At 45.6% G+C, this 16,907-nt stretch overlaps 1 protein-coding gene across 3 annotated transcripts in view; it reads right to left on the bottom strand.

Moving 5' to 3' along the window:
• Window positions 1–16,907, bottom strand: part of LOC106049464 (protocadherin alpha-C2-like) — a 110,371-nt gene that overhangs the window by 71,612 nt on the left and 21,852 nt on the right. Inside the window, exon 1 of one of the 3 annotated variants that reach the window (XM_048055120.2) lies at window positions 7,695–10,440. The exons of the other annotated variants lie outside the window; for them this stretch is intronic. Coding sequence (XP_047911077.2) covers window positions 7,695–10,124 — 2,430 coding nt within the window. The 5' untranslated portion in view covers window positions 10,125–10,440. Of the gene's footprint in view, window positions 1–7,694; window positions 10,441–16,907 lie in introns of those variants that run through there. 3 annotated transcript variants of the gene reach the window in all.

The following is a 16,907-nucleotide window of genomic DNA, read 5'->3' as shown; positions in this document are numbered from 1 at the left end:
CTTGGAACCAACACGCCCATGTTTCTTAAATGAACATCATAAACTTTCATTTTGCAGACCAATCATATAAAGGTGTTTTACTTTGAGAAGACAGTTTTTTCAGAGCAAGAAACAAATGAAAAGCCTCTAAACAAGGTGTCAGGGAGAAAATATCCATCAGACTGGGACAAGCCGAGGGAGAGATGGAAGAAATAACCGATCAGAATAAATAATAATTTTTTAAAAAATATCATCCCATTGGAACAAGAAAGAATCCAAAGAACAAAAATATGTTTTTAGAGACACTGCTCAAAGGCTGGAGAGTAAAAATCTCTCCTTTTTCTCTTAATGTACCTTCTTTCTCTGATATTTATTTCCTACTTGCTTTGTCAAATCTGCTTTTATTCTCCAGATGCCTCTGATAGTATCAAGTCTTCGAGATTCTGTCCTGCCCTTTTCTTTGCTTTAAAAACCTCAACTGAATCTTGTAATTCCTATGAGCCTGCTTGCTTCTCTTTTCAGTTCTGGTGTTGGGTTTTTGCTGTCAATCTTTTGATTAACTGTGACTTCAAATAGTCCACAGCAAGTCTAACTCTAAGCAAATGGATGATAGCATAAGTAGTTGGGCTATTGTACTATTTGCTGAAGACAACCATATAGCACCATTTGGAAGAGTGTTGCCAGCAGGTCAAGGGAGGTGATCCTCCCCCTCTACTCAGCCCTGGTAAGGCCACACCTGGAGTATTGTGCCCAGTTCTGGGCTCCCCAGTACAAGAGGGACGTGGAACTACTGGAGCAAGTCCAGAGGAGGGCTACAAAGATGATCAGAGGGCTGGAGCACCTGTTGTACAAGGGTTGGATGAGAAAACCAGGTCTGTTTAGGCTGGAAAATAGGAGACTGAGGGGAGACTTCATCAAGGTGTATAAACATCTGAGGGGAGGGTGCCGAGAGGATGGAGCCAGTCTCTTTTCAGTTGTGCCCAGTAAAAGGACAAGAGGCAATGGGCACAAACTGAAGCACAGGAAGTTCCGGCTGAATATGAGAGGGCAATTCTTTACTGTGAGGGTGACAGAGCACTGGAACAGGTTGCCCAGAGAAGTTGTGGAGTCTCCTTCTCTGGAGATATTCAAAACCCACCTGGATGCCATCCTGCACAATGTGCTCTAGGTGATCCTGCCTGGCAGGGGGGTTGGACCAGATGATCTTCAGAGGTCCCTTCCAATCTTGGCCACTTTGTGATTCACTGCAGGAACAACTTGACACCCATCACAGAAATGAATGACATCTAACAGCCCAATATACAGACTCCCACATAATTTCAGACAATTAAAATTGTGCATCTTGTCTGAGTGCTGTCTATAGACTATGTCTAAACACAGCAAAAAGAGACAAGATGTCTAAGACAGTATAAGATACTCTCAGCAGGTAGCTATGCCTTTCTAATGTGTAAGGCTCAAACATCAAGCATTTCCACGGACAAAGTTAGGCAGAAGAAACACCATCTTGGGAACCAACCTTCCCCCCTCCACCTCACCATCAAAGTCTTGTGATAATACTTACCTGACTGACCACAGAATCACAGAATGGGACCTTAAAGATGATCTAGTTCCAACCCCCCTGTCATGGGCAGGGATGCCACCCACTAGATTAGGTTGCCCAGGGCCTCATCCAAGCTGGCCTTGAACACTTCCAGGGATGAGACATCCACAGCTTCTCAGCAACCTGTTCCAGTGCCTCACCAACCTCTAAGAAAAGAATTTCTTCCTAACATCTCATCTAAATCTCCCCTCTTTTAGTTTAAAACCATTCCCCCTTGTTCTGTCATTTTCTGCCTGAGCAAAAAGTTGCTCCCCATCTTTTTTATAAGCAACCTTTAAGTATTAAAATGTTCCAATAAGGTCACCCCAGAGCTTTCTCTTCTATAGGCTGAACATCCCCAGCTCTCTCAGCCTTCCTTCATAGGAGAGGTTCTCCAGCCCAATCAATCAACACATTACGACTATGGAGAAGATAACTGCCATCTCAAGAAGTATCAGGCAATGTATTTTCTATCCCCTGGATAGGGACGTATTCCTATCACTGTGTAAAAGGCCTTCTGGAAATATATATAATTCTGGACACAACTTTGCAAGAAATATATATCCACATGGAAAGAGCAGATACAGAGATGGGATATTAGCATGATCAGACAAGCACAGAGATGACCTCAGAAAAAAAAATTAAAAGAGGTTGATCTGTTGTCAAGTAAAGCCTAAGAAAAATGTGGTTGCTTTCTAAGCTGTGAAGAAAACAAGCCATGAAGAGGGACAACAACTACTTATTAAAAGAATATTGCTGGCACAAGAACAAGCATCTACAAATTCATAGCAAATAACTATTGACAGGATGTCAGAAGAGAGTTTTTCAAGGCCTTGGAAGAATAACTTTCCAACAGGAATAGTCAGCACAACATAGTGAATTTTGCAATTAAAAGGAGTATTTTTACAAGTAAAATTTAAATTTTTAAATGTGAAGATTTAAGATCAAACGATGCCTGATATAAAAAAGGACTGGACTTGATCCAAACGGTGTTTTCTTGTCTTATGCTTTCACATAAGTTGTACTACTCACATCCACTCTCCCTCAGCCCAGTTCATAATTTAGGCTTCCCCACTCATCATTGCCTTTAAACATCTCCAAATACAGACACATTACTCTTCACATCTCCTCAATGCCTTTGTCTCAAGCTACTCCTTCTGTCACTCTCCCTTCCACTACAAAAAATAGAACTGCGAGGCAAACATCAGACATGCAAAAGTTCAGCTTAGGCATCTGTAGCCTTTTCTGAACACACTGTTGTTGAACTTTGAGGCTGCATTCTTCTTTATGAAAGATAATAAGAGTGGTCAGGAAGAGGGAAACCTACTGAATTTCCATTGCTGAATTTTCTTTAACTATCACTGTTTCTAAGATTTTCTTGGCCAGACTCCAAGCCTGACTTCTGTAGCCAAGAAATCTGCCTACACAACAGAATTCTTACAATGTTGACATAAGACTGCTGTTTCTGGACATGTTCAGACAGGAAAAAAATGTAAGGTAGCTCTACTTTTATATTTGGCCATGTTATGAGGCACGGTCCCATCAGAATGAGATGCAGGGAGGGCTTAACTCACATGGCTGGTCTTTACTTGTGTGAGTAAGCCACTGATGCTTAGCCTGCAGCAGTTCGGCACAGATTGCAGGCTACTGTCAAAAAGTAAGTGCGTCCATTTTTGTCACTTGAAATGCATGACACCTTGTGTAAAATTATTCCACTGCCATTACAGTTTACAAGGAAATATTCTCCATTGCTAAATTTGTGTCTATTTTTTAATGTAACCTAAATATTGATTGCAAAATCACAGAGGAGTTACCCCACTCTGAAGCTGCAAATATCTTACAGGCCTTTTATGTACACAATGGACAAAACAAGCAGACAAAAAGACTAAAAATCCATGGCCACATCATGACCCTGAAAACACTCAATGAACTAATGTTTCCTATAGTCAGTAAAGCCACCAATGCCTTTGTCTCCAACACAGCAAAGTAGCATTGCAGCGTAAGATGCTTTTCACTTAGCTGTCACATACGCTACATTGAACAAAGAGACAGCAAGATACTGAAAGATATGCAGTTACTGTTCACTGTATTGCTATTACAGCCATACATTGTTCTATTTTTAGATTTAACCTAAATAGAAGATGTAAAGGCATAAAATGGTCTCACACTTCTGTATACGTAAAAAGCACTCAAGCCTGTCATTTAAGCCAGAAGCAAAAGAGTACTACGAATAAAGTAACAAACCTAAATTTTGAAAATACATTTAATTCCGGGAACTGCAGCTAACTTTTGGTATATGTAGACATTTTTCTATCTTCCAGGTACTAAAAAAATATTTTTTTATAATCTTACATTTTATAATCCTAACAAAATGTACTTTTTAAATTTGTGATTTAAGTTCTGCTTAAATTATAATTTTGGAATTTTTCCTGGTGCCTTGATTTATAACTAAAGGAGTTGCTCCCAATGTCTTTTAAGTATTTGATGTTTTCTTTTTGTTACATGTGTATTCTTAGGCAGTAATAGAATGTGGCCTCCTTTCACTTCAGAGGATCATGTAATGTTTATATTTGTAACTCCAAATGATTTGGTCTGAAAGCACTTAAACACAAAATTCAGTCAACACCCAAACTTACAATTTGTTCGTTATTGAAATTTCTATTGGTTAATGACAAAAAAAAATCCTCTCATTTTAACATAAAAGGAGTAAAAATATTCATCACTAAAAAAGTGACTGTGATATTTCTGCATAGAAATCATATTCAAGACCATAGGGATTTGGAATAAAGAACAGTTTTCAAGAACAAGTAGCAGTCCTCTTTTCCACCTCAGATAGCTGGAAACTATTTTTCAAGTATCTCTTTAACTTAACTCTATTTTATTTTAAAACTTGGAGAAACTAAAGCAGCTACAGAAATGAAAGTACACAAACTGCAGCTTCTACCCACACCCGATTTTAATAATTTACCATTTTTACAACAGAATTTACCACAGAATGTTCTGAGTTGGAAGGGACCTTAAAGATCGTCTAGTTCCAAGCCCCCTGCCATGGGCAGGGACCCCTCCCACCAGCCCAGGCTGCCCAAAGCCCCATCCAGCCTAGCCTTGAACACCTCTAGGGATGGGGCATCCACAGCTTCTCTGGGCAGCCTGTTCCATGCCTCACTGCCCTCATAGTGAAGTCTTTCTTCCTTATATCTAATTGAAACCTACCCTCTTTAGTTTAAAACTGTTATCCCTTGTCCTGTCACTACGCTCCCTGCTATAGAGTCCTAGAGAGTCCCTCCCCACCTTTCCTGTAGGCCCCCTTTAAGTACTGGAAGGCCGGTATAAGATCTTCCTGGAGCCTTCTCTTCTTTAATTTAATCCTCTCCAGCTCTCTCAGGCTGTCTTCATAGGAGAGGTGTTACAGCCCTCTGATTATCCTCATGGTCCTCCTCTAGATCCACTCTGTGGTGGCTCTAAGGTCCATGTCCTTATTATGGGGACCCCAGAGCTGAATGCAGTACATGTAAATTATATACATGCATATATGTGTGTGTGTATATATATATACATATACTTGAATATCCAGTAAACAAATCACTATGTTCATCAGCACCAATTTAATAACTGACAAAATTTTGTTTCTAAGGGTAGATAAATTTTCAAAGTCTCTGCCCCTTACTCTTCTGCTCACTCAGTTAATGCATAGGCTTTGGACCTCCCACATGGAGTCACACCTACAGTTTTCTATCTCTGCACATAGGAGCTAAGGAAAGAAAATTGCCCCCACCCTCACCCCCCTCCAAAAATAAAATAAAATAAAAAATCTGGAATTTATTTTCCCTACTATGAAAATTTCCTAAAAAGGTGTATCACATTTCAAGTCTAAAAATTCACCTGAAGGACTGAAATACAGCAAGATGTAATGAAACGCACTTGGTTATTCCTGTTAAAGAGATCAGGGATACATTCGCATTTTTATTATTACTCAGTCTACTAATATGTTAGTAACCTGAGCTTCAAGATCTTGCTCAATAGGAACAAAGACAATAATTGATATATATATATCACCTTTGTTATGAAAGTTTTTGCAATTATCATCTACTCTCCAGCCAAGGATACACTTATAAGACAATATTAGCATTCTGGCAGAAGATGACTCACTTAAGAGATTGCCAAAGACGTTTTACACCTCTTTAAAGGTACTAACTTAGCCTTTTTTTTTTTTTTTTCCCAGATCCTCAGAATAATCAACAGCATCCCTAAAGTGCACTAAATGTTCAGGTACAAATTCTTCTTTTGATACTGCCAACTGCTGTTTACTTGGACACTAGTTTCTTACTGAGAGGCACTGACACTTCTGCTTTTGCAAGATTTAGTTATTCCACCCCCTTGCGTAGTGAGACATGTCACTATAGAGACTTAAAACTGGTTACGACTGGTTAAATTCTAGGTAGACCATCAGGAGTAAATCAAATAGCATACATTTGAGAAAAGATCTTTCCTTGAGAGTAGAATTTATGTGTGAAAGATATTCAGAAAAGAGGGAAATATATATATATATCACTTTGTCAGCAGGTGAATAAGAGAAGGCATGATAAACTAACTGCTTGGTTAAGGGCAAATAAGGAACCTTTTCTAGAACAAGGGAAGACTTATTAAAATCACTACACAGAAATTCAAGAGTTATAAAAGGAAGTGCTTTTCAGATACAGTAAAGCTGAATATGTATTCAATTAGCTAAAGAAGTTGCTGAAGCTACCCATTTATCTAGGTTCAAAATAGGACTGGCCATTTCTAAGTATTAAAAGGTATAATAATGATTTCAGAACTGAAAATAAATATCATGATTACAGACTTAGTACAATCTCTAATAATTGTTTACTTGGATAAAAACAACTGCGGGTAGCGTATTATACCATGTTTGTCTACCAAGGGTTCTCACATTTGCCTTGGGAACATCTGGAATCGCTCTTACCACAGAACATTGGCCTGGACGGAGCCAACACTGGTCACAACTCTGTAATCCTAAAAGAACTGACACCTGATTTCTCCTAATGTTTGAACATGAGACATACTGGAGCACCGAGTCTCAGAAACTTTTCCCTGAAGATCAGGATTCCCCCAGTTGCTTAAACTAAGGCATCAAAAGCTGACGTAACTGAAGAAAAAAATAAATCGCTCTTTAATAATATGTTTAATTTTGGTATAAACCAAATTAAATGACTGAGCCTACCTGAGCAATACATCTGGTTCATAGTCACAATGATGCTTTTATGGCCCGTAGCTGCTAACTAGACAAATAAGTTGCTGTCATACATAATAGAGAAAGCTGATGATCTGAAGGCAAAACATCTCAAAACTTCACAAAAATATACCTCATGTGTTGATGCACAATACTGATTAAAAATATAACCAATGTTACTTTGCATATAAGAACACTGAATCTTGGACAAAGTAACACAGTAACACACAGAAGATTAAACCTACAACACAACCCACCTTGTAACCTTCCACTGTGATGACAATAAGACATAACAGTAATGAGGAGAAAACAGATTGGTCAAAGGGTCAGAGGAGAGTTATTTTAGTTTCACAAAACGTGGATTGTTTTAAAACAGAGATGAGCACTACAAATGGCACTTTCTAAAGAGGTGCTAGATATTGAATTCCTGCTGTTAGAACATAGGCCTACCTTGCACATTGTAAACCAGCATCTTGGCTCAGCAAACCCCTCACCCCTCAATGAAAAAAATCTCAGGAATTAGAAAAGAAATCAATGACTCCATATAGTGTAAAAACCTCACATGAATCAGAAACTTGCATGGACTCTTATCATGACCCTACTTAGCTATCTGAATAGAATGGCACAGCTTGTAAGGTATTTACCTTTCATTTACAATTTCTTTATCTTCAGCTATATCTGCATGTCCTAAATGTTTGTGGCAGAAATTCTCTTTTATCATCCCATGACCATGTTCCACCCAAAGAGAGCTTTTCAGTCAGATCCTGGCTTTAGGAAAGATATAAAAAGTCCTGAAGTTTCCTCCAGGTGCCATGAAATTACACTTGCTCTCCTGCAAACACCCTCAGGAGCTTCTAGGTGGCTACACGCTTGGGAAAAAAAAAAAAAAAAGAAAGAAGTACTTACCATGAGGACAGCACTCAAGCGATCACTTTGGACCTGCTGCACTTGGAGGCAGGGTCCTGGCACCTGTAACCTTGAGCCACTGGGAACGTTCCCAGCATCACCATTTGGGATGCTGCTGTTACCATGCCCAAAGCCTACAGATGCCCTGTATAAGTAGGTATGAGTCAGTTTACCCACACCAGTGACCTCCAGCATGTCCGGTGGGAGGTGGGAGCTGGGAAGCATGTGCACACTGTAGCAATACTTTTCATACTCGTCAGCTGGGCAGCAACAGCTACTGCTGCAGCAGCCTTGGTGGCGACAAGCCCAGCAGCGGCACAGCCGTGAAAGAGCAAGAAAGAGAAGGAACGCTGTGAAGATGCAGGAGACACAAGCAAGGGAAACAATCAAGTAGAGGTTTGTAGCACTGAGCAGTGGTGGTGGCTCCCCATTGTCATCAAAGTCAGGCAGAGCCTGGGGCAGACTGTCAGCCAGCAGGATGCCCACAGTCACTGTAGAGGAGAGTGGTGGGTCCCCATGGTCCCGCACCACCACAACCACCTTGTGCTTGAGGAAGTCAGTGGTACGCATGGAGCGTGTGGTGCGCAGCTCACCGGAGTGTGGTGCCAGGTGGAACAGGGTGGAATCAGAGGAGTGGGCAAGATGATAGGAGAGCCAGGCGTTCTCTGCGTTGTCTTCATCGTCTGCCACCACTTTGGTCACAAGGTAACCCTCATCAGCCAGGCGGGGCACAACTTCCACTGCCACTGAGCCGTTCTGGCCGACAGGATATAGAATGGCTGGGGCATTGTCATTCTGGTCTGAGATGTAAACATTCACAGTTATGGCAGCACTCAAAGCTGGTGACCCATTGTCCTTGGCTTCCACTTGGAAATAGAAGCTCCTAAGCTGCTCAAAGTCAAAGGCACGTTTTGCATAGATGCTCCCATTGGCCAAGCTCACAGACAAAAAGCTGGCCAGGGCACTGCCTGCAACTGTGGAATTCCTGAGCATATAAGAGATCTGTCCATTCTCCCCTATATCAGAGTCAGATGCTGAGACCTGGTAGAGAAAAGCACCAAGTGGATTGTTCTCTTCCACAAACACATCAAATGTGTCAGCAGCAAAGACAGGGGGGTTGTCATTCACATCAGAAATCTGCACCCAGAGGGTCTTCTGAGTGGTGATGGGAGGAGAGCCCAAGTCTGTAGCAGTAATGGTGATGTTGTACCCACTGATCAGCTCTCGGTCCAGAAGCCCACTGGTGACCAGGCTGTAGTAGTTTTCCAGGGAAGGTTTTAACTGGAAGGGAAGGTTATCAGGGATCTGGCAGGTTACTTTCCCGTTCTCCCCAGGGTCCTTATCCATAATACTCAGCAGAGCTATCACTGTGCCAGGAACAGCATCCTCAGGAATGGGACTGGAAAGGGATGCAATTGTTATCTCTGGGCCATGATTGTTCACATCAGTGATCTCCACCAGCAGCTTAGCTGTGCTGGACATAGCAAATGCCCCTTTATCCCTTGCTTCAATAAGCATCTCGAGGAGTGGTCTCTGAACAGCTGAAACATCATTGACTGTCACCTCCCCAGTGTGCGGGTGAATTAAGAACATTCGCTGTAGGTCAGCAGCAGTAGTATTGCTAAATGAATACATGACCTCTCCATTGGGACCTTCATCCGAATCTGTAGCATGCACTTCCACTACCAAAGTGCCATTGGGGGAGTTTTCCAAGACACTTGCCCTATAGACTGATTGTTCAAATTCTGGTGCATTGTCATTGGTATCCAGCACAGTCACAATGACCTGAACATCACCAGACTTTGCAGGATCCCCACCATCTTTGGCTGTAAGAACAAGTCTGTGAGTGGCTTGCTGCTCTCTGTCTAAGGCTTTCTTCAGAACCAATTCAGGATACTTACTGCCTTCCCCACGCATCTGTATTTCCAAATGGAAATGTTCGTTGGGATTCAGGGTATAATTCTGGACACCGTTGGTACCTTCATCAAGATCTTGGGCACTGGGGAGTGCAAACCGTGCCCCGGGTGACAGGAATTCAGGCACATTTATATGATATTCACTTACGGGAAAGATGGGGGAGTTGTCATTTATGTCCAGGACTTTAAATTCCATCCTATAAAGCTCTAGAGGGTTTTCCAGCACAAGTTCATAATTCAGAAGACAGGTAGATTTTAATTCACAAATCTGCTCTCTGTCTATGGGCTCGTTAATAGATAAAACCCCCGTGCTTGCATTTATATTAAAATATTGCTTACTTGAACCGGTGATCACGCGAAATTTCCGGGCTGAAAGTGCAGCCGCATCTATTCCTATATCCTCCGCTATGTTCCCCACAGACGCTCCGCGCTCTGTTCCCTCGGCGACGGAGTACACTACTTGCCCGTTCGCGGTGCAGCAAGTAAGGCAGAAGACCATCAAATAGACCCGCATTCTTCCTCCCCTGCTCAGCTCCCCGCAGCCCGGCTCGGCAGGAACATAATCCGGTATTTCATCAGACGCCCGAAGTTCCCAAGCGAGCGGGCACCGGGGCGCACCGACGGGAAGGCGAGAAGTTCGCTGCCGCCGCGGATGCGCCCCGGCCCCGCGCGGCTCCGCCGCTGCCGCCGTGTGCGGAGAGGCGGCCGCTGCGCTCCGCTGCGCTCCGCTGCCCCCGCCGCCGCCGCTCGCTGTGGCCGGCGCGGCGGCCCCGCGCGTCTCTTACCGGGCGCACGGCGGCGGCGCCACCCAGAGGCCGTGGCGCCACCTGCGCCGCCGGGGGAGGGGGCTGCGACCCACCGCTGCCACCCCGCCGCTCCGTTCCCTTTTTTTTTTTCTTCTTTTTTTTTTAAACGCCCCGATAGAGACGTGGAGAAGGGACGGGGGGGTTGGGGGGGGGGGTGAAGGTAGCTCTGGGTCCCCTACTCTGCGGCAGGGCTGGGTTTCCGTAAGGGAAAGCTGCGGAGAAGCCCCCGCTCCCTCCCCCTTTCTGCTCCAGCGAGACGATGCGCCCGCCGCCCGCTGTCAGAGTAACAGGGCGGAAAGGAAACGCGTATGAGAAGTGACAAGCATCGGCTAAACACGGGTCAGCATAGTCCCAGCACGCTCTGGCTGAGAACAACATCTCCCAGAGGGGTTTTAAGAGCACAATTAAAGGAGGCAGTCGGCTCTGTCCTTGTTAATCTAAAAAGAAGGGGAAAAAAAAAAAGGAAAAGAAAATGAAAGAGGGAGAGAGAGACTCTTTCCTGTTTCTTCTTCTAGGCACGGTAAATTATCTCGGATTATTCGATAGAAGGTGGGTCTCTTCTCTGACAGTCCCAGTCTGACCACCCGCAGCCACAGACGAGCTCCCATCCAACCCACCGAAGGAGGATGGGACAGCTCGGGTGGGTGGGGGGAACTGGGAGGCTGCAGAATGCAAATTACTTGCAGAGAAGTAAATACCGGCGCCAGAAAGCTCTTACATTTAGGACAAGCCCAGGAACTGTTGGAAGACGAGTTGCTACCACACAGAGGTAACAGACCACTCATGAAAATCAAAGCTGTCTGCTCCCCCGACCCACTAAGCAGATGGGAGAAGGCAGAATGCACTGCAAAACACCTTCCTGGAGTGACCTTCAGCAGCAATTTACCCCGGCTTCGACCCTGACAAACCCTCCGGTCTCCTGAGATTCCAGCTTCCTTCTTGAGAGCTTATTAACATGAGATCCTGATCAATCAAAAGCAAGAGGCTATAAACGTGCGGCAAGAAAAGATCTTAACCCTTCTGCATCCGCTGCTTCTTTATGCAGCTGAGAATTTCTGTGCAAGTGGAGAAGATGGTGAAGGGTCTGGAGGAGAAGAGGATGAGGAGCAGCTGAGGTCTCTCGGTTTGTTCAGACCAGAGAAGCAGAGGCTGAGGGGAGGGAGGCCTCAGCAGCCTGCCTCATAGCAGCTTCCTCCCAAGTGGAGCGGAAGGGCAGGTGCTGATCTCTGCTCTCTGAGGACAGCGACAGGACCCGAGGGAACGGCATGGACCTGTGACAGAGGAGAATCAGGCTGGGTGTTAGGAAAAGGTTCTTCACCAAGAGGGTTGTCAGGCACTGGAACAAGCTGCCCAGGGCAGTGGTCATGGCACCGATCCTGCCAGCGTTCAAGAAGTGTTCGGACAACGCCCTCAGACACATGGTCTGATTTTTGAGTGGTCCTGTGTGGATCCAGGAGTTAGATCCTTGTCAGTCCCTTCCATCTCAGGGTATTTTATGACTCTATGATTCTAAGAGCATTTCTATTACACAGAATATACGGCCTTTTAAAAAATGGAGAAAATCAGGAGCACAGCCAGAAGCTAGATATTAAGTTAAATAAATAAATAAATAAAATCAATAGATCTCTTTGAATCCTCACAGCTCAGCAAAAACTCCCAGTGAGGTTTCTATCCTGTCAGCACCAGAGCAAGCCTCGGTCAGCCCCAGCACAAGTATCTGTAGTTATCATCATTTTCTAACTCCCGATGATCCTGGGAGTGCCCGAATGTTGCATTTTCCTTTTATTGCATTGACTATACAGCCTCTGTTAGAGCTGCAGGGGTCTGAGTGAAGAAATTGTGAGGCTGGTGTGCACACACCTTATTTTACACACCATGTAAATTTGTCAAGGGACTACTGGATACAGCACATAATGTAAATATCTATAATACTCTATTTACCTTGGTGTTTGATTTTTTTTTGTTTGCTTGCTAACAGCAGAAATCCCCAATTCCCCCTTAGTGACTCTAAAACTGTCATCAAGACCTCCACATCCCAAATTTTCTCTAGATATCTTGCCTGCCAAGATGTCCTCTACCATATATGAAAAAGATGTTCTTACTGTTCTGTAGTGATACACAATCGTTATAAACACCCTGACCCAATGGATTAACACCTATTAAAGTTAAAGGAAATACTTATAACCTCTGTTAGCATTGGCCAGTGACAAAGATAAACCAATCCACATGGGAAGGCTGGGCCAGGCGGGTGTTGGTGTCCCAATTGCACACACAGGTAAAACACAGACTGTAGTAACCAGTATGTGACTGATTTTGCAAACCCAAGAATTTTGGGTCCAAGAGCCCCCTGTTGAACATGCAGACCCACTCAAAGGTACATTAAAAAACAAATCTAATATTTTAATAACCAACTGTGGCTATGTGTACTGGTGCCTGAAATACCATCAGTGCTAGAAGAAACTGGTTAATGAACAGTGGACAAAATCAGTCAAAGTAATTGTAGATTTGCATCTTTCCAAGATATACCCCCCTGTTTAGAACTATCTAGCAGCCTATATCGATTTTGGCTTTAATTCATTCATTTACTATTCTTTTACCATCCTAGGTAATTTCTTCAGCTTTCTGCTACGTCTCAAGTCCTTTTCAATGTTGCCTAATGCTTGTCTTCAAGACTTTATGGTGACCTGCCTTCAACTCTCCTTTTTAATTTTTTTTTAAAACCTTTCGGCCCTGCTTTAATATTTTGGCACCCGTTGTGCTGTTGTACTCTGCTGTGGACAGTGATGTCCCCAGTAGTCGGGCAGCTTCGTTCATCAGCACATGTGTCTCAACAGCCAGCCATGGTGCTTGCTTTGCCAGCCTTCCTCCTAACACAATTTTCACGGTTTTCATCATTCCTAATTTCAAGGTCTCCTCTTCATATCCGGTCGCTTATCCTAATTACGTTATTCGAACGTCAGCCAGACTAAATGCCTTTAACGTAGACACTTACCCTTGGCACCACAGAGGATAACGTAACCACTGTTTTAAACCCCTCGCCTCTGATCTCACGTTTGCCTTCCATCTGTCACCTCTGAACCGCTCTCTGTTGCCCTCCCCTGACAGCTGAGCGACCCGAATCGCCGAAGAATTCAACTTTTTGCCACCCGGAGGGCATGCTGCGGGACCTTCGGGGCCTCGCTCACCATAACCCCTCCCACCACTTCCCGCCCCCGACGCGCGCTTCCCTCACGTCCCTCCTCCCGGCGGGCGGCTGCAACGTTGCATTTACCCCGCCTCGGAGCCCCGGTCATCCCTTACGTTGTCTCCGTCGCGCCCTATTTTATATTTTCAGCCAATCACCTCCTTTCCCAGCAAGAAGACGTCATTCGTCCAGACGTGCACGTTGTGCCTGGGACAATGGTAGCGGTCAGAAGAAACCGTTAAGCGAGCAAAGACCAATAAAAAAAAAAAAAAAAGGGCGAACAGGAGGGAGGTTGGCAGAACACGGACACGGCCCGCTCGGTCCGTGGGGAAATCCCAGGGATGCCCACCAGAACCGAGGGCCCCGCTGGTGCTAGCCGCGGACCAGGCAGCTGAGTCCCGGTCGGGAGACAGCAGAAGGGGCCGAAGCCGCCGGGGAGGTGGAAGGACCGACAGCCCTGCGGTTTGTCCTCGGCGGGGAACGGGCGAGCTCGCCACGCCGGCAGCTGTCCTGTACAGGCAGCCGCAGCCTTCATCTCCGCCCGGACAGGAGCGTGAGCAAAGCCCGTAGCCCGACGGAGAAGAGAATCTGCCGGCGGACTGCGGAAGACCGGGGCCAGAAGCCAGGGGAAGCTCTTCGGACCGAGCCCAAATCGCCGGCGCGGAGCAGGCAGACAACGGCTGCCGACGGAGGGGCAGGGGCGCTGCTATCGCCTTTCTTACGGGGGCTCCCCGGGGCAGGCACGAACGCAAGGATGGCGATGCCCCCAGCGGCCCGAAACAGCGGGCACCCCGCGCTGTCCCGCGTGGACTGATCCGACTCCAGTGCCCAGCCGCCTCTCCGCCCCCCCGGCAAGCTCCCTGCCCCGGCGGTCGGGGCGGGCAGAGCCGCTCCGCAACGCGCTGCAGCCCCGCGCTGGTCGGCTTTTGTTAACGCAGGGCTGACCGCCCCCTGCGGAGGCAGGAGCTGAGCGCTGCCTGAGCGGCCAGCGATGTCGAGATGCGCTTCAGCAAGCCGAGGGAGCTCGCAGGTGCTACGTGGGCACTGCGGGAGCGGCGATTGCTGAAATGAGCCGGGGAGAATTATCTCGTACGCAGAGGATTTCTAGATTTCGGTGAACCCCGGGAAAATCCTCACTATCCACATCCTCATCATCCACTTCAAGCTGCAGAAACACGGACTCACGACGTGCTATTCGCTACATAGCAAACAAGAACTCGTCTACTGAATCCAAGGGCAGAGTCTGGTTTACTTTCCCCAGGCAGAGACCGCGCTTGGAGGAAGATGCCGGGGGTGGGGAGAGGCGGCTACCAGGGACCGGACTCGCGTGTGCGGCAGAGCAGCTCCGAGCCGAGAACCCGGCGTCTCTCGCAGCTCCTCCTACAGCTGCGTCGGGCATTTCCCTGCCCGCAAAATGCAGGGACCTAAGGCTGCGAAGCTGCCTCCCGCCAGCACAGCGGAGCGCGGCAGCTACCGTGCCACCGCCCTCTTCCGCTCCCGGAGCCGCCCACGGACGAGCTCTGCACCGCGCCCAGCTCCAGCTCTGAGCTCTGCCCCAGCTGCCCCTCACACACCCACGGTCATCGCCCACCATGACGGTGCCGTGCCTGAGAGATTAATCTGCACCACGTTCCAGGACAACGTGCGGCGGGAATGAGGAATGAGAGCCTGGGCTTGCAGCGACTGACAAGCCTTTTACTCAAGAAACAGACGGGATATTCTTGTGCTTTCTGTTAACGACTCCTTCCCCGACGAGGCTACGAAGGAAAAGCATCCGTGACGTTTTTTTCTGAAGTTAAGACTAGTATATATTTATAAAAGAAATCCCGAAATATTTCCTGCCAGTGTACGTCTACAGCAAATCTCGTTCAGATCTTCATTTCATTAGTGCAGTCAGAGAAATTAAGAGAAACCATACGAAAGCCAAATGATCGGCATTAAGAGACTCCACATCGCCCTTAACCATAGCCCAGGGAAACGAGCTGTGGTTTTGTATCCTTTTACACCGTTGACTCAACGAATGGTTGAATCAGCTCAACCAGTTGATTCAATTTAAACTAGAGGATTCTCCTCTAGGAGATCGCGGTTTGCTTCTCCTGTTTTCTATCACATCCATGCGAATAAAAGAAAATTTAAGGAAAAAAATGACTGTTGTACAGCCCTGGGATTAGCCTCGCTCACAGACAAATGAAGACAGCTCACACATGCTCAAGAGGTTATCATCCATTCTTTGCTTTATATGCATCAGCTGCCAGATGTGACCAAAGGAGTTTACAGACACAATCCCCACCAAATACACAAAGAACTCAAGGTCCCTACTAAGAGATCTAAAACAGATGCAGGAAGGAAACAAAAATTCGAGGGACTCGGTCACACTTTTTAATGGATCAGCGGGATAAGCCACTCCTACGATTTTCTGTTTCTTTAAACGACACGAAGTTTTCAGTTTTCTTTACTGGATTTCGATACACCTATCAGCAACATCCGCGTCAATTCCGGATCAAGGATCAGCGATTTTATTTTTTGTAGTCCACCGCCTTCGCGTAGTAGAAAGCCCAACAGAATACAAGTTATCAAAAGAAATTGTCAATAGATCTATGGTAATTATCCAAACGCACGTCTTTAGCAAATTGAAAGCATAACAAGGAGAGTGATATCAAAGTACTGTTCGTTTTTACTGCTCTAGCAGCCCAACGGACCGCATTTTTAAACTAAAATGAAAATTAAATCAGATATAAGCGATTTTTGAGCTTCCCCGCAGAAGTCGTATCCCGTTTCTAACATCAAGCAAGAAACCCTAATATTTCACACATCACACGGAGTACTTTGGAGTTGGTCTGGATGAGGAAAGAGTTGACCAGTGCCATCAGTGCACGGCCAGGATAAGTCCCTTTGATAATGACATTAAAACAACACGGTAAGTAAACAATCACTCTCTCTGCATAGGGAAATCAATCTGGAAACAAATTTTGAGAACTTCTCTCTAGCTGTATCAGCGTTTCCCAGCTTCTTGTAGCCTATGGCCGGGAAAGGCAAAACTTTTCATCCTATCATCTCTATGCTACTTAATATCGCATATAGAAATTCCGTCTTCAACTTTTCCCTCAGTCACTCTTCCTCTTTCAACTAACGGCAACGGAACGATTTTCGACCTTATTTTTCACAGCACGTTTCTGAGGAGCACAGTGTAGAACAGAGGCCACAATGCTCTGAGAGTGGGGTCAAGTCATGGGGAGAGGCATAGCAAGGCCAGAAAAAAAAAAAAAAAAAACAGAGTCCAAAAAATCCCTACCAAGCATTGATGCAT

The sequence above is a fragment of the Anser cygnoides genome, chromosome 14 (assembly GCF_040182565.1).
Source record: "Anser cygnoides isolate HZ-2024a breed goose chromosome 14, Taihu_goose_T2T_genome, whole genome shotgun sequence".
Classification (NCBI taxonomy): Eukaryota; Metazoa; Chordata; class Aves; order Anseriformes; family Anatidae; genus Anser; species Anser cygnoides.
This window is presented reverse-complemented; position numbering and strand designations above follow the sequence as displayed.